Consider the following 16,050-nt stretch of genomic DNA (forward strand, 5'->3'; position numbering starts at 1 on the left):
CTCTCTTTCGTTTTCTTGCCCTTCTCCGCGCGCCCTTCGTCTTCTTTCGCTGGGCTCTGTTCGTGCGCGGCGATGATGACGATGATTGCAGCGGCGGCGGCGACGACGGTGACGACGGTGACGACGACGACGACGACGGCGACGGCGACGGCGACGACACCGACGACCGACGACCGACGACGACGACGGCGGCGGCGGGCGGTGGCGACTGCGCTACGTGAATACGTACGCAGAGTAGGTACGCACGTACACCCTTGCACTTTTCACTGCGCGCGACGCGACACGTGAAACAGGCGTTTCCCGCGATTCTGCTCCATATATGAAAGAGCGAATCGCGCCCGGAGCTCTATTTCCATCCGAATGTTATTGTCGATCGTGCCGAAGTGACCACGGCTTGACGGGTTATCCGGAGGGAGCGGTCGTGCTACCACGAGTCGCCTTTAGTCCAACCATGAAGTAAGAGTAAAGAGACTCAACTCAATGGCGCTTTAGTTCAGTCTGTCGTCGCATACGACATCTAGGGTATTTGTTTCAAGAATATTCAAGACTCTTTTTCTCTAAAAGTAAACTCGTGAAAAGTAAAAAGTTTTGAAATGACCAAAATAACCTAAAAATATACAATTCTCCAACTCACAATTTTTTAGCAATTGAATTTTTAACAAAAGTCAAAATAACGAAGGTAATTGACTGTAATACTTGTGGTCCACTTCGTTAACAAATGCAGGAACACAATGTTTAGCGCCAATTAACCGGCTAACCTGACTAAGATGATCATTCCGATTAAAAGGCAAGTCTTTTTATTTATTTGCGTGTCAACGGCAAATTCTATTTGTTGCGAAATATAAAAAAAAAAAAAAAAAGAAGAAAAATCTTTTTCCGTCATATTAATATTTAATTATCTTTTAGAGACGGAGAGATCGAGACTTGGGCGATCGTGGATCTTCAGGGTGATCTAAGATTCGAGAAGATCGATAACAAGAATGATCAGTTAATCGGCGATCTTCATTTCACGAAGAACGGCGTACCTATTTTGATTATTGGAATTCACGTGTTACATGGGAAAGAAATAGATCTCGACAAGCCGCTGGTAGTGTTGGAGAGGCGTCGTGATACTACAGATGAAATGATCGAGGAGGAAGCTGCGGCAAAGGTCGAGTACTTTGTGAAAGCCATTGTGAGAAAGAAACTCCTATTTAAATCACGGCCGAAACCTATAGTCACCAATGTACCAAAATCATGTTAATAAAGTCCACAACGGTATTTATGTTTGTACAGGTTGCACAGAATGAGCACAAGATCATGTTTTATAAATGAAATTAAATTAATACTTAATAATGCAATATTAGCTTATTGTACATTATCTTATTTTAAATTCTCGCCACTTCAGTCCTTCATCTCGCCTTCCTCGTCTGATTCCTCCACTCCTCTTATATACATGACATTGTTACACCTTATAAGCACTTCGCCAAGATTTCCAGTGCAGTTACCGTCTATGTGCTCTTCGGTGTTTGCTAACTGTAGATTCATATATCCATCGACCGAAACGAGGTAACCCTTGTACTCGTGGCCCCATTTTAATTTCACCATTACGGGTTTTCCAGTTAAGCCGTTTAAGAATGGCTTGGGGTTTATTGGCATTGTCGCAGCCATGACGTCTATCTGTAATCTGTTAAAATGTATGAAATTAATTATTTTGAATTATGCATATTAATACGAATATATTTATAATTATACATTTATATGTTTAATTTATACGTATATTAAATTAAATATTTGTTATTAGCAAATCTACGGCATCTGTAGTATACATTTCGATGTTTTAGACTTAACTTTCGAATGTTTATGCGAATAGCATTCTCCAACAAGCCGGTTGAAGATGCGTGTGTGCGAACAATATATAACAAGAAGGCAACACCATTTTGTGATGTTCCAAGCGTGCATTATGTCCTATACAAGAAATACGTATTTTTACTTACTCTCTTTAAACGAAGATTAAATAAAATAATTCGTTACGCACAATGTGCTGAGTTAACCTCGACGTGTCTGAAACTCCTGGAAGCCCCTTCTGTTCCTTTACTTCTTCGCAAGGCTACCAACCTGCCCGCTATCAACGAGAACACGCGAGATTCACCGAAGATCTGCGAAAATTTCAATATGTCGTGAAAGCTTCGAACCTCACATTTTTTACGTGAAACAAAATAATCTGGCGGATATAAGCTCCGTTTTCTCAAAACGAGATATCTATATTTTTTGAAAAAATCAGGATATAACAGCAGCGTTCCGCGCGTAACGCAGCATTATGTTGGAAAAACCGACCGGAGCGGATAATCAATTATCCAAAGAAGATTATTTGATAATGAGAGCTAAGCAGGCACTTTCCATCGACATTTATGCCGCAAAATCTTGGCTAATTACTGCAAAATCTTTATTTCCACACAGTGCGAAAGTTCAGGTTGGTACCGGCTTGTCACATGTACTTCGGAGTTCTTTTTTTAATTAAAAAAAAAAAAATAAAAAATAATTATTCGTATATTAGGTATTAATAATCAATGTTTTTTAGTTTGAAGCATATCGTATTGAGAAATTGTCAAGAAATGTGAAAGAAGCAGCGAAGTGCTTCAGCGAAATGTGAGTATTAATTATCGTTAAAATTTATATAAATTTTTCTTCTAATTTATTTCTTAATATGAGCAGATTCCAAAATTTTCCTGACGACCGCGATATATGGAAAGAGATAGAAACAGTAACGACGTGTCTTCGCCTTGAACAATGTGACAGTGAGGCTGAATTTTTGTGCCAAATGTTTCAACATATCCCTCAAGACTTACAACATCGATTGCTTGTAATGACAGCTGATCACTGTGAAGACACAATGGAGCATTGCACATTATTATTATTATTACTGCGCAAGTTTCCTCAAACAATAGCAACTCATGGAGTATGCATCTTAAAATATGAACAAAAATATGCTTTAATTTCGGAAAATAAATATATTTGCATTGTTTTAGCCGCGCTTAGTAGAAACTCTGTTGACTGCAGAAAAACACAGTCATCCGGGCCGAGCTGTAAATGGTTTCAGAAGATTATTAGCATGTGATGCATTACCACTACTTGGCAGTGCTGTAGTAGAATTGAATCCTCGCCTGAGCTTGCGATTATTGTGCAAGGCTGTAGAATTTTATTTAGCGTACATACAATTGCCACAAGATATGCAAATCCAAAATCCATGGGACAGGTTGTTCCAAATTGTGGAATTAATAGGCAAGAAACTAGGATGGGAGCTGAGTAGTTTATTTGCCACGCCTTGGAATCGCGAAGCGTATAGCGATAGACTACAACAGTACGCGATTGCACATAGCACTGGCATGTGTGACGAGCCCGTCGTCAGACAATTATTGATGTGTACAATTGTAGTATTACTAAGAATATTAAACGAACACAGCGCTCTTATAAGCAACGAAGAGGCAATGTATTGCCTTGTAGAAGCTTTTGGAGAAGGAATATATTCATCTGCAGGTGAGATATTGCGTTAATAATTATTTAAATAATGCAATTTTGTACTTACATTTGATATTCCATGAATCAGAGTCCAAATTAAAAAAGCGAAAGCGGGACGATAATGCTGGCATAATAATGACGAGTGATAATGATTATAATGGAAATGGTCTAGCAATGGCAGTAAAATTATGGGATTTATTACACAATAGTGATTATCTCCAAAGAGAGTTAACTAAACTGAATCAACAGCTGCGGTTAGATAATTGGCTAAATCTCTTTTTAACAGATTTAGCGATGTATAAAGGCTTATATCATGAAGTATTGGCCAGATTAACAGAAGGAAATAATTTATCTTCTAATCTTCGTTTGGCCAGTACATGTTTCTTTTTAAAAGATTACAAGGTGTGCTATGTTTATTTAAATAATTACGATTTTATTAAAATTTATGCTGTTTCATATTAAATGTTTTTTTAGGGGATGCTAGAATATATTATTCTGGTAGTAAATTCGTTACCCACTACATTAGGCAAAATATCTCATAATTTGACGGTTCCAAGCTCGAGACATTTACATTATTTAACTCTCGCTCGGTTTCCTATTTTACAATATTGCTGCAGATTGCTTCTTTTAGCAATAAAGGTAATACTTTTTTTATTAAAACATTTTTTAAGGTAATAATTATATAATTAATTTGACTTCAGGAAAATTTTTCATTGTCCGGAAATATTGGCGATTTGGCTATCGGACATGCATTAGTTCTTATGCAGATTGATTGGCCACAAGAAGCTAGTATTTTAACTACAATAACAGAACGAATTCTCAATCGCGGGAGTTTTACTTATCCATTATTTCAAGGATATGTAATATGTGTAGACATTTTAGAAGAATTAACGTATTTATGGACTGAACATGGTGGAGGAGTATCGTTGGACATAACAGCTGGAGCGGGAATTATACAAAGTATATATTTAATATTTATTTATGCGTAGAAATAAAAATTATATGAGAATTATTTTAGATCGACGCATTACAACTCGAGGTGCTGATAAAGGAGTACGCGAGGAATTGAAGCAAGCCATGCGTCGACAGGCCGCACGGGATGGCGTGGAGCCTTTAGATGAACTATTACAGAAATTTATTATCAACGAACAAGGTGCAATTCTGCATAGCTTAATTATTCAGTAAGTTAATTTTGAATTTTATCATTTGTAATTATAACTTGTACACAATATTTTATAAAATTACTTAAAACAATTCTCAACAGACCTATATACCTTAATTTTTTATTTAGTAGCAATAATTACCTAACACTTCGTAAATTATTTATAAAGATTTTATAAAGTATAATATAAATTTATTCAGAGTGCTCCAAATAACATGTCGCTCTTAAAAACTGACTCAATAACGATCGATAATTTTATAAAATTATGCATATATGACTTTTCGTCTTCGATTATAATTTTCTATCCACAGTTTTCGGGAGCGACATGCTGTTTAGAACACTCTGTATAATTAAAAATTATTTATATTACAAAATCCCACTTTGCATATTAAATATGTATTGAACACAAGATAGAAATGAAAATGTTAAGATTTATAGAAAACAAGTGTTTAATTTTCCCGTATAACATTTTAATATTATAATTATATATACATATAATAAAAACAAAATTTTAATAATGTTTGCCTTACACTCTGATAATTAATAAAATATATTTTTCAAAACAGAGTTTATAAAACTCGACTGACAAATAATTGGTTATGAGTAGAGTTATATGTTGCATTATTCACTAAATTGTTATACAAAGTTAATATAACAAATAATCCTCTTATTAAGGGTTCATGTTAGAATTATAAAAATTCGTAATGAATATATAAACAATTTAGATTTTTGGGCATTCTATCTAATATAAACGCTTAATTGAAGAGCACTTAGTAGTAATACTTTAATCCCAGGCATAAAGGAAGCTATTTGACTAAAATCTGGTCCTGATACTAATTGCGTATGTAAATCTAATCCGCCTGTATAATTACCGCTTTGAATCATCTGTGATATTTGATGTAAGCCTTGCAAAGTATTTTGAGATAACTGAAAAAAAAAACGCATTTAAAATACATATACAGCCATGTACAAAATGCATTTTTTTAAATGATAAAAGCGCATTTTTGTATATCAACCATAATGTGTAATGTTAAAACTGACTCACCTTATTCTCTCTGAGGCAATCATATAACACTTCTAATTTTTTTGACACGTCTTCTATTTTTCTTTTGATTTGCTAGAAAATTAATATAAATAATCGATGAATAATTAATATGTGGATATCATTACACAGTAAGTACTTTTAAAATTAATTTAATACTTACTGGATTTTTTGCATTTTCATAACACTGATTTTTTAATTCATCCAATATAGTTTTTAAATGGATATGTTGTTCAGGTATAGGTGCTTTAGGCTTTTCAGGTTCCGCAACTTTCGCAAGCGCTACAGGTTGTAACGGTTCAGTTGGTTTGTTTAAGGGCACCGTATTTGGTACACCTTGCATAAATTGTGGATTATAAACTGTTGGAGGGTGTTCTTGATAGAAATTTTCTTGAGATAGCTAAAAAAAAATTAAAAAAAGTATTGAAGTATAAATTATACTGTCGCACGAAGATTTGAAATATTAGTTTTGGATAGGAAATAGTCGAGATAAAAAACTTACATTCGGTTCCGATTGTTGAATTTGCAATGGATACATTATTGGATTTTGTGGCTGATAATCTGTCTTCGGCTGAAAAAATATTAATAATATATTCTTAGTGATGCATTCTTATTAAAAATGTTTAAGCCACTTTGCAGTGGTGATTGATGACGTACTAGAGAAATAAATAAAAAGTTCCAGACAACAAAGCTCCTGACAATTCATTTTAAAATTTAAAGTAATGACATTAATCAAATATATGAAAGAATTTTTTACTTATAAAATTTATGTAAGATACGTAAGATAAATAAATAATAATAATCTGCGTTACACCAAGTTTCAAATGCGAAGCAATTAAATTTTTTTTTTCATGTAACACGCTTATTAGTTCATATCACACAAATAAAATGTTGCACTCTAATCAGCTAGATTAGATCTATTAAATATATGGAAACACTAATGATAATCTACAATTATGCGAAACATTGTAGATAACATTCTCGACATACGAAACCGACTACCTTAACGTCTACACCTTTCGAATATTTTTCCTTCCACTTCCTAGTACCAGAATGTTCTGCAGACATTTCGTTGTATAGTGCTAGTATTGGCTATATGATTTTATAACGAATATATACATATATCAGTATCGTGAGAACAAATGTAAGAAATTTATTCGAGCAAAAGAAAAGGACATACCGCGAATAAACGCTAGTAATAGAAATTAAATATTGTAAAGTCAAGATTATAATTTTACCTGTGGTCTAGAACTTTTTCCAATAGGTGGATCGTTCCATCCAGACGGTTGCGGCGGTAATTGATACGTATTTTCACTCTTGTACGTCGGTATTTGTGGAGCAGGTTGCGATCTGATAGGATCGTACATTTGAGTTTGTGACATATTTTGTAACGGCGGCATTATGTTTGCTTGAAGAGGTTCCGATTCCTTCGGATTCATAAAGTTTGGCGGCTGAGTCGAATAAACGCTACCCGACATAGGTACTTGAGGCTGATATGAATTTTGCTGAGGATAGGTAGGGACAGGCGGGACTTGTTGAGAATTGTACAATGGATTTGACGGCGCAGGGATTTGACCATACGACGGGGTAGATTTTACAGACGGATCTATCAAATATTTCGTTCTCGATTGCGGTCCAACACTGGATGGTCTTGAACCGCTCAAGTTAGAACTGGACGTCGGTGGAGGCGGAGGAGGAACTTGAGGCTGAGCTGGGATCTGATTGTACGAGTGTGTAGAATATTGATCGTAAATTGTAGATTGCACTTGAGGTTGGGGAGGAGGGGGCATTCCGTAAAGCTGAGACGGCTGAGTGTTAAATTGATTTGTAGGAGCTCCGTAAGTTTGTTTTAGTGGAGTTGTATTCCAATTTTGAACTGTAGGCGCAGTTTGTTGCAATGGCTGTTGCAGCGGATTGTATAGACCTTGCGATACTCTTCGTGTTTGATCGTAATAATTTTGAGTTGTTGGTTTCGTGACGTGCCTTTGTTCTTGCATGGAATTTATAACTTTGCACAAACGATCTCTTAGCATCGATATTTTTTGTTCTTGACTATTGCCAAGATAATTCAACGCAGCTTCAAGATCGCCTTCTGCTGCTAGCATCTCGGCATATTGAGATAGTACAGTGGCAATTTTATCCTTTATCTGAACTTCTCTAATACCTTGAAATTCCAAGGCTTTCTGCATTATAATGACTAGCTCTACCATCTCTTGAAGATCGCCGTCAGATACTTCAATCAGTTTATTCAAATTGCCGGAGCAAATGTAACAAATTTGCGCTTGCTTTTTGAGAATGGAATTGTCACACTGTACTAAGCGATCACCAAGCATATCTATTAAACACAATATATATATATTATAAACGTAATAACAGTAGATAAAAATAATTAATTTTGTAATATTTTATGGTATTCTTACCGCATAAAATAGATCGTTCTTGTATATTGGAATGTGTAAATATACCAACGAGTACTTCCTTCCAACATTTTATATCGCTGTTCTTAACAACTTCCGCCCAATTTTCACTAACTAATGAATTTATGAGAGAATTTAATGCACTATTGTGCTCTAAAAAGTATCTGTATTGCGTACGTGCTAATAATTCGGGACTAGCGGCCATCGAAAGAATTATAGCGTCAGCGTATCTTTTGCTAGCGAAACACAACGATACAGCAGCCTCAATATTTCCCAAGAGAATAGCTTGAGTAATAAGACCGTCCTCGTCTAAAAAAAAGGCAAAAATATGAATTAATTATAAATTTGTTTCGCTGTAGTACTATGTCATCAATATGTTAATTACCGTCAGAAGTATTTATAACGTAAGTACTATCTGTAGAGTTATTTGACGATATCTTTTTACTTTGCTCTTTTGTTGCACCATCAAATGCAGTATTACCAGTCATTACATTGCCATTTAATACCTGGGAAAAATATATATATATATATAATTTTAAAAAAAAATTATATTTTAATGAAAATATGCATCCAAAAGTATTAAAATCTTACATTATTAAGATTAGAAACTCTTTCCACAATACTATTTATATCATCCTGAGGCACAAATTGATTCAACTTATTATTCATTGTCTCGGTATTATAACCCAATAACTCCAATATATTCTTTGTCACGTTTTCATCGAAGTAAGCGCCCACACATTTCCAGACTTTTTTGGTGTGTTCATCTGAAGCTTTATCCATCTTTTCTTTACAAAACTCGCTGAATTGTTCTGTTTCTAATGTTGCTTTTAATTTATTGGAATGTTGAATAAGACTGGGTTGTATAATTACTTGTAATACAGTAACTTTTCTATTCGTTTTTTTGTTAGTTAAATTTGGATCAGCGGGTTGATTTTCAAACATCGCTAATTTTCCGTTAAACTGAAAATAATTTGTTTTTATTAAGTAATGTACACTTTAATATTAAAAAAATTCATAGTAAGAAATTATAAAATAAAATAAAAAAACTTACTCCAAATGACGCTCCAAGTGGTCTTTTTAACCATTTAGGAGCTTTCGTTAATACTGCCGTTGTTTCCGTTTGTATTGTAGATTGAGTAAAAGGATCCATTCCTGGGAATGAATCTCCTATTTTGGTTGTTTCTTGTTGTTGTCCGCCTAATAACGAATAGACGATAGCATGCCCATCAAAACTACTACCAACAATTAATCCTGGATTTCTTGGACACCAAGATACATCGAAGTTCCACTGAGCTGTCTGGGCTAACTCGCATATCACCTCACCATTCTGTCATAAAAAAATAATAATACTAAAAATTTAACAAAATTATTAACGTAACGTATAAAAATAATTATATACCACTGCATTTGAGTTAGGATTCCAGCACAAAATTTTGTTATCTTTAGCACAGCTTAAGAGTAAGTCAGCATCTTGTGGATTCCAAGCAATTGAAAGAATACCACGCTGATGATATTGCAGGGTTTTTAAAGGTGACGTCGGAACTCTCACGTCCCATAATTCAATGACAGGAGTTTGATCATCTTCAGATGCTAAGCACAACTGTGTTCCAATGTCTGGATGCCATTGTGCAACTTTCCAGCGTACCTATGTAAAGCAATTTAAATACAGTATTGAAAAATACTCTTTCGTACTTATCAATAATATTGCATTGTAATATAAAATATCGAAGTAGAAAAAAAGTTGTACCTTTAAATTGGCATCTGTTAGTTTGAATATTGGCTTTTTTTCTTTGACGTTCCAAATAACGCAGCATTGTGAAAATGTAGAAGCAAGAATGTCCTTTAAATAAGCTGTAAAATAAAAGAATTATATTAACTATTCCCCAAATTATTTCTATTTAATTGCAGATATTCTATATCAGCGCTCGGAATTAGCCCAGTTCGGCCGATTTCTGATTGTCTCCGCCTTCGGTCCCCCATTATCGCTCGAAGCTCGACGGCCGGCTGCCGATCGCCCGGGAGACGCTTTAACTCAGAAGCGTTCCTATGTATATTCACGCTGGAATTATACACTTTATTAAATAATTAATAAATTTTTTTATGTAATTATATAAATTATTAATTAAGAAAAAGAATTTTATTAATTATTTAATAAAGTGTATAATTCTAACGTGAATATAAATAGGAACGCTCCTAATTTAAAGCGTCTCTCGGGCGATCGGCAGCCGGCCGTCGAGTTTCGAGCGATAGTGGGGGACCAAAAGCGGAGACGATCAAAAATCGGCCGAGCTGGGCTATTAATTACGAGCGCTGTTCTACAAAATTAATTTTATTGTGCAATTTTTTTCGAGCATTATAAAATATCAAACCTTGTTTGTTCCAAGCAATATGCTGAACATCTTCTGACTGCTGACTTCGAGATAGTGTTGTAGGTGTGTTTGTATTAATATCCCAAATATAAATCTCGCTTTCTGTTGCACCTGTAGCCAACTGATTGTCTTCTCGAACGGGATTAAAATCTAATGCTCTGACAGGGCCACTGTGCCTGTGTGGACTGCTTATCAGGCAATTACTATCCCTGGCCAATAACTTTGCAGCAGAATAAATTTTTATAGTTCCATCCTCACAACCACCCACAATTATGCCTGCTGGATTATTTCCGTAAGATCCCCAAATAATTTTGTGAAATCTAAGGCGATTAAATGTTACTCAATTAGAGTCAAGTCTACGATATCGGACTTCGTTTCGTATAACCCACTGACCTGTGATCGCTGGGCACACTCGCCTGGAGGTCCATTTCATACCCAGGCTGCTGCAGGTTCAGTGAGTATAAATCCAGGCTGGCGGAAGTGCTGAAGCTGGCATCCAGCTGCTGCGCCGCTGTGCCAGCGGCGAGCATAATGGGATGCTGAGCTGGCGGCGACCATGCTACGTTCACTGTTTTCAGCAGCTCCTTGACTTTCATCTGCGTGCAATGTAAGAGAAGAGGTTTTTAACGCTACGTACATCACGTAGAGCGTCTTCACGAGTCACAAAAAAAATTCGTGAGCGAGTGACACGGTGGCACCATGGCAAGAAGCGTGGGGCTGCAGCGATTAATTGCACCGCGAGCGCGGTGGGACGGTGGTATGTCAGGGAATGCAGCTGACGTCGCGGAGGAGTGCATCGTCTCGGAGGGCCGCGAGGAAGTGCGAGACGCGATCACCAAAGCCGATCACCGATACCGGTGTCTCGGCGTTTTGACGGACTCTCACCTTGACTCGTGTTCGACGGCCGAAGACGGGCAGAGTTTTTTTTTTCTGGCGAACTGGGATGCGGCAAGATGCGACGACGACCCGTCAAGCCTTCCAACGTGGCGTGCCGCACGCGAGATTTAGCGGTGCCGCCCTCCGTCGGCTCCGTCCGCGCACTACACACATCCACATCTGCGAGGTTCCCGTTTTTTTATTTCCCTCCGCACGTCGGCTGCTGCAAAAGACCGAACGGCGGCGTCGCTTGGCGTCGCAGCGCTCCGCGACTGACCGTAGTACTGGAGTCGGAGTAATTTTTTCCGACTCGAAGGCCTCGAGACAGTATCAACAGGTAACACCGCATATGCATACGCTTTTTTTTTTTTTTTCGAACACTGTCGGTCGGCGAATCGTTCGCTCAAGTTTTCCGTCTGTCATTTTCAGCGTTGAAGTTGATTTTCTGCATGGGCGTCCTGTCTCTCCTTCCAAGGCTCCGACGTTCGTGGCGTTGCATCACCGGTTTCTGCATTGCACCGCGATAGTTTGTTGATTGTCTCGCGAATTATTCAACGTCTACTTTCACTTAGAAGTGACCCGTAGTTAGTTGGGCAAAGAGTTCGAGCGAGGTATAACAAGGTCCCAGGTGAGATCACGATTATTTCTTTGTTTTAATTTTTAATTTATTTGCTTTCGTATTTTATTTATACGTAGAATTTTTTCGAAGAGTAATTTATTATTAGAACCTAAAAATTAATAATTAATTATTAATATTTTAGTATTATAATTATTATATAAATGTAATTAATATTTATGTTTAATGTATTAATTTAATTTGTATGTATTTTCACATTTAAACACATTTAAACTTTTCATATTTAAACATTAAAATTTTCACATTACAACTAATTTTGTAGCCTAGATTTTAATTTTGCTGTGAAGAACATGAATGAATTGAAATGATATATAAATTGTAAGCTTTGACAAGCACTAATAAACAATTTTCCTTCCAGAGTCCATTTCTTGGAATCATTCTTTTTTGTCGCAATGACCCGACCTAATGATCACGAGAGACTTGTGATAACGGTGGCCGGATCTGCGTGATAATTAGAGACAACGTAAAGACATAAAATGAAGCGGGTCTTCTCAAAACTGATTAGTGCATAAACAGACTCTCTACCACATTGAGGATACAAACAAGATTGATATGATGGACTAACGAGCTTCAGAATGTGGCCTAAATTAAGACGATCACGACGTCTGTCGGTGATCGTTTTCTTGATCGTCATATTTATAAGTACAATCCTGATTTGGTCTAGAATCAAGGAGAGAAGTGACAATCAGCAAAATAATTTTATTAGGTATAATTTAATAACGAGTGTTATTTATATTTTTTTTTAATTTTAATTTAAATTGAGAATCTTCCCGGTTGTTATAGACCTCACGCAAACCAGAAAGATTACATTGATAATCGAGGCATACATGTCGTGGTCGGTCATTACATAGGAGATTCTGTAGATTCGTTAAAAATTCCAAATATCACGAAAGGTAATAAATACAAATAGTATTAAAATCTACGTATAATTAGAAATATTACATATATATATATATATATTTTTTTTTTTTTTACAGATGTCATTAATAAAAATTTATTTAATCCACTACCATTTGAAGGTAAAAATGGAGATCCTGTGGTAATACATCCAAAAGATTTTTACAAGATGCAGCAGCTATATCAAATTAATCGATTTAATTTAATGGCTAGCGATAAAATACCATTAAATCGATCTCTTCCTGATTATAGGAAAAAACAGTAAGAGTGCTGTTGTCTAATTTTATTGTTATATAAAAGTTTAATATTTTTTTTTAATTGAAAAATGTCTTCTAAACTTATCGATTAAAAAAAATTTACAGATGTATTTCACGGTATGCAAACTTAGGTATTTTGCCAAAAACATCGATTATTATAGTGTTTCATAACGAAGCTTGGAGCACATTATTGCGAACAGTACATAGTGTCATTAATAGATCTCGAAGAGAGCTGTTAGAAGAAATTATTCTTGTTGATGATAATAGTGAAAGAGGTAAGCAATTAATTAATTATATTTTCTTTTTTTGTTCTAATCTCTCGTTATTTGTTGCTAGAATTTCTAAAAAATCCTTTGGATGATTATGTCAAGAGATTGAATGTTCCCACAAAAGTTTTGCGATCTAATGAACGAATCGGATTGATAAAAGCGAGAATCTTGGGCGCAAACGATGCTAAAGGTGAAGTTCTCACGTTTCTCGATGCTCACTGCGAATGTACGGTTGGTAGGTAAGCTCTATTATTTTATTAGACTAATATCTGAAACGTTTTTTATTGCATAGATACTATAAGTGCGCTCTTTGACGCGTTATTTATTATTTATTCTCGATATTATCCGATAAAAAAAATTCCGCTTTACCATTTCTATTACCATCGGGTAATGTGCAACTCATGTTTTCCACTGTCGATCAAGAATGGTGCTAGCGATATGTCTTAACGTCCGAACACCTCGTGTTCAATGTTAATATTAAATATAATATTTTCAGGGTGGCTAGAACCTCTACTTGAGGTGGTCGGTAAAAATGCAACAAGAATAGTCGCCCCAGTGATTGACATAATAAACGATAATACGTTCAGTTATACAAAGTAATTCATTTTTATATTTCTTTTATTCGCTTTTTAATCAGTATTTTAAAACTTAGTTTTTTCGTAGATCGTTTGAGCTTCATTGGGGTGCATTCAACTGGGACTTACACTTTCGTTGGCTAACTATGAACGGTCGCTTATTGAACGAAAGGCGTAATAATATTGTTGAACCATTTCGCACGCCCGCAATGGCAGGTGGACTGTTCTCTATAAATAGAGAATATTTCTTTGAGTTAGGCAGTTACGACGATCAGATGCGAATCTGGGGTGGAGAAAATTTGGAATTGTCATTCCGAACTTGGCAATGCGGTGGCAGTATCGAAATTGCCCCATGTTCTCACGTTGGGCATCTCTTTCGAAAATCCTCTCCTTACACTTTTCCGGGCGGCGTCGGAGAAATCTTATACGGTAACCTTGCCCGAGTCGCCCTAGTATGGATGGATCAGTGGGCGGAGTTTTATTTCAAGTTCAATCCCGGTAAAATTATTATTAATAATAATATTAATACAATTTATTATTATGAATTAATTTTATTTATTTTATTAGATCTTTAATTTAATGGACGGATGAATTCTTATACTTTGCATTTTATTAGAGGCAGCTAGATTAAGATATAAGCAGCAAATTCGTTCGAGACTAGCTTTGCGCAAGAAACTGCAATGTAAAAGCTTCGAATGGTATTTGGAGAACGTGTGGCCGGAACATTTTTTTCCTACAGACGATAGATTCTTCGGAAGGGTATTATTTATTCTATTGTATAACGTAATATAATTTTCAAAAAGCATCTAATCAAATTGAGATTAATTATAATTTTATTCATGTCAGATAGTGCATGCTGCAACAAAGAAGTGCATTATGCGACCAACTGCGAAAGGTTCTTATGCACAGCCTTCAGGGAACGCAGGCCTACACTCATGCATACCGCGACCTATGCTCAGTCAGATGTTCGTGATGACCAAAAAGGGGGTGATAATGACTGATGAAAGCGTATGCTTAGACGCACCGGAACGGGATACGCAACAAAAAACGCCAAAAGTAAAAATAATGGCATGTAGCGGCCGCGAAAGACAGAAATGGCAGTACGATGAACATGTACCGTATCTCCAATGCAATATCAGCTATGATAATGTCTTGTTATAGTAATTTTTACAGTATTAATAATTGTTTCTAGACAAAAGTATTTTTGCACGTACCTTCCGAGATGTGTCTTCAGGCAACTACTGACGATGATACGCCTACTATAGCAGCTTGCACTAAAAATCTCAATCAACAATGGATCTTAGAACCAGTTCCATGGAAGTGATGATCACGATGTTATTAACAACGAAGAAAAAAAAGAGCAATGCCTTAATAAACTATCAGTTTATTACTAACTAATAATATATGCTTTTTGCTGCATCAACTATGTGGCAATTCGTTGCCATTATAATGGAAAAATATTTTTTTACTTTTATACTGATAAAATCAAACATACTTTAGCTCTGTGAAAAAGTTCCAATTATACAATACATAATAATAATTTTTATCTATATGAAAAAAAATGAATAGATAAGCACGGTATTTTTTTACACTGCCCAGTCTTTTCATCTTTTAAATGGATCTCGTTTCGCCATCTAATGGACGAGAGATGACTGTGCTTGATCACAGTTAATAATCTGAACATGGACGATCGTTTTGAGAATAAGAATATGTCGATGCCATAATTATCGCGTACGTATATGTAAGCATTATTTTGCTACATGACTTCTTATCGGCATTATTCATCAAAGTAACGTCGTATAAGCGCCAAGTTGGATAACTAATTTGAAAGTATCTTCAATAAATATGTACAAAAATTTATTTTAAGGCATTATTCCGTCGTGGAAATTTTATACATTTGTTACATATAATTTATCTGATATATTTACCTTCTTTATTTTGTACGTTCAATTTAACTGAAATGCACAGTACAAGATTCCTAATTAAAAAAAATGTCTCAAGGTTCCCGGTTTCTTCCAACCCTGGTTAACTATAGTAGGCAAATCTGT

At 35.6% G+C, this 16,050-nt stretch overlaps 5 protein-coding genes across 6 annotated transcripts; 3 read left to right on the forward strand and 2 right to left on the reverse strand.

The window, feature by feature from the left end:
• Nucleotides 1–210: 210 nt before the first annotated feature.
• On the forward strand, nt 211–1,272 carry LOC139101329 (chromosome transmission fidelity protein 8 homolog). Its single transcript, XM_070654372.1, has 2 exons — nt 211–787; nt 907–1,272. The coding sequence occupies exons 1-2, from the start codon at nt 768–770 to the stop codon at nt 1,241–1,243; spliced, it is 357 nt and encodes a 118-aa protein (XP_070510473.1). The 5' UTR covers nt 211–767; the 3' UTR covers nt 1,244–1,272.
• On the reverse strand, nt 1,240–1,650 carry Smf (small ribonucleoprotein particle protein SmF). The gene has a single exon (XM_070654373.1). The coding sequence runs from the start codon at nt 1,648–1,650 to the stop codon at nt 1,384–1,386; it is 267 nt and encodes an 88-aa protein (XP_070510474.1). The 3' UTR covers nt 1,240–1,383.
• A 561-nt stretch (nt 1,651–2,211) lies between these two features.
• Nucleotides 2,212–4,763, forward strand: Ints10 (integrator complex subunit 10). Its single transcript, XM_070654364.1, has 8 exons — nt 2,212–2,452; nt 2,561–2,628; nt 2,695–2,938; nt 3,009–3,516; nt 3,587–3,900; nt 3,973–4,137; nt 4,200–4,458; nt 4,517–4,763. Exons 1-8 carry the CDS (start codon nt 2,300–2,302, stop codon nt 4,681–4,683), a joined length of 1,878 nt encoding a protein of 625 aa, XP_070510465.1. The 5' UTR covers nt 2,212–2,299; the 3' UTR covers nt 4,684–4,763.
• Nucleotides 4,764–5,108: 345 nt separating this feature from the next.
• On the reverse strand, nt 5,109–11,504 carry Sec31 (secretory 31). 2 transcript variants are annotated; one of them, XM_070654350.1, is made up of 15 exons: nt 11,377–11,504; nt 10,885–11,087; nt 10,492–10,811; nt 9,870–9,973; nt 9,522–9,767; nt 9,174–9,449; nt 8,711–9,082; nt 8,505–8,625; nt 8,123–8,428; nt 6,941–8,037; nt 6,705–6,794; nt 6,205–6,273; nt 5,866–6,102; nt 5,706–5,777; nt 5,109–5,587 (listed from the first exon to the last, which is right to left on the reverse strand). In XM_070654350.1, the coding sequence occupies exons 2-15, from the start codon at nt 11,085–11,087 to the stop codon at nt 5,399–5,401; spliced, it is 3,702 nt and encodes a 1,233-aa protein (XP_070510451.1). In that variant the 5' UTR covers nt 11,377–11,504; the 3' UTR covers nt 5,109–5,398. The 2 variants fall into 2 exon arrangements, with proteins under 2 accessions (XP_070510451.1, XP_070510452.1); XM_070654351.1 differs by lacking the exon at nt 6,705–6,794.
• Nucleotides 11,505–11,564: 60 nt separating this feature from the next.
• LOC139101323 (polypeptide N-acetylgalactosaminyltransferase 3) lies at nt 11,565–15,575 on the forward strand. The gene is made up of 12 exons (XM_070654365.1): nt 11,565–11,704; nt 11,797–11,995; nt 12,363–12,710; nt 12,788–12,897; nt 12,982–13,162; nt 13,264–13,433; nt 13,495–13,662; nt 13,924–14,023; nt 14,091–14,500; nt 14,619–14,761; nt 14,849–15,115; nt 15,195–15,575. The coding sequence occupies exons 3-12, from the start codon at nt 12,580–12,582 to the stop codon at nt 15,324–15,326; spliced, it is 1,812 nt and encodes a 603-aa protein (XP_070510466.1). The 5' UTR covers nt 11,565–11,704; nt 11,797–11,995; nt 12,363–12,579; the 3' UTR covers nt 15,327–15,575.
• Nucleotides 15,576–16,050: the final 475 nt, after the last annotated feature.

The sequence above is a fragment of the Cardiocondyla obscurior genome, linkage group LG03, assembly GCF_019399895.1.
Source record: "Cardiocondyla obscurior isolate alpha-2009 linkage group LG03, Cobs3.1, whole genome shotgun sequence".
NCBI classification, from domain to species: Eukaryota; Metazoa; Arthropoda; class Insecta; order Hymenoptera; family Formicidae; genus Cardiocondyla; species Cardiocondyla obscurior.

Excerpts from the sequence above, each read along its gene's own strand:
- LOC139101329 (XM_070654372.1), top strand. The coding sequence starts at position 768 with ATGATCATTCCGATTAAAAG. Across the intron at positions 788-906 it reads ATGATCATTCCGATTAAAAG|AGACGGAGAGATCGAGACTT; the intron begins GCAAGTCTTTTT and ends ATTATCTTTTAG.
- LOC139101323 (XM_070654365.1), top strand. The coding sequence starts at position 12,580 with ATGTGGCCTAAATTAAGACGATCACGACGTCTGTCGGTGATCGTTTTC. Across the intron at positions 12,898-12,981 it reads AATTCCAAATATCACGAAAG|ATGTCATTAATAAAAATTTA; the intron begins GTAATAAATACA and ends TTTTTTTTACAG. Across the intron at positions 14,024-14,090 it reads AATACGTTCAGTTATACAAA|ATCGTTTGAGCTTCATTGGG; the intron begins GTAATTCATTTT and ends GTTTTTTCGTAG.
- Sec31 (XM_070654350.1), bottom strand. The coding sequence starts at position 11,087 with ATGAAAGTCAAGGAGCTGCTGAAAACAGTGAACGTAGCATGGTCGCCG. Across the intron at positions 9,083-9,173 it reads CACTTGGAGCGTCATTTGGA|TTTAACGGAAAATTAGCGAT; the intron begins GTAAGTTTTTTT and ends AATTATTTTCAG. Across the intron at positions 8,038-8,122 it reads AGAACGATCTATTTTATGCG|ATATGCTTGGTGATCGCTTA; the intron begins GTAAGAATACCA and ends TGTGTTTAATAG.
- Smf (XM_070654373.1), bottom strand. The coding sequence starts at position 1,650 with ATGGCTGCGACAATGCCAATAAACCCCAAGCCATTCTTAAACGGCTTA.
- Ints10 (XM_070654364.1), top strand. The coding sequence starts at position 2,300 with ATGTTGGAAAAACCGACCGGAGCGGATAATCAATTATCCAAAGAAGAT. Across the intron at positions 2,629-2,694 it reads GCGAAGTGCTTCAGCGAAAT|ATTCCAAAATTTTCCTGACG; the intron begins GTGAGTATTAAT and ends TAATATGAGCAG. Across the intron at positions 3,517-3,586 it reads AGGAATATATTCATCTGCAG|AGTCCAAATTAAAAAAGCGA; the intron begins GTGAGATATTGC and ends TCCATGAATCAG.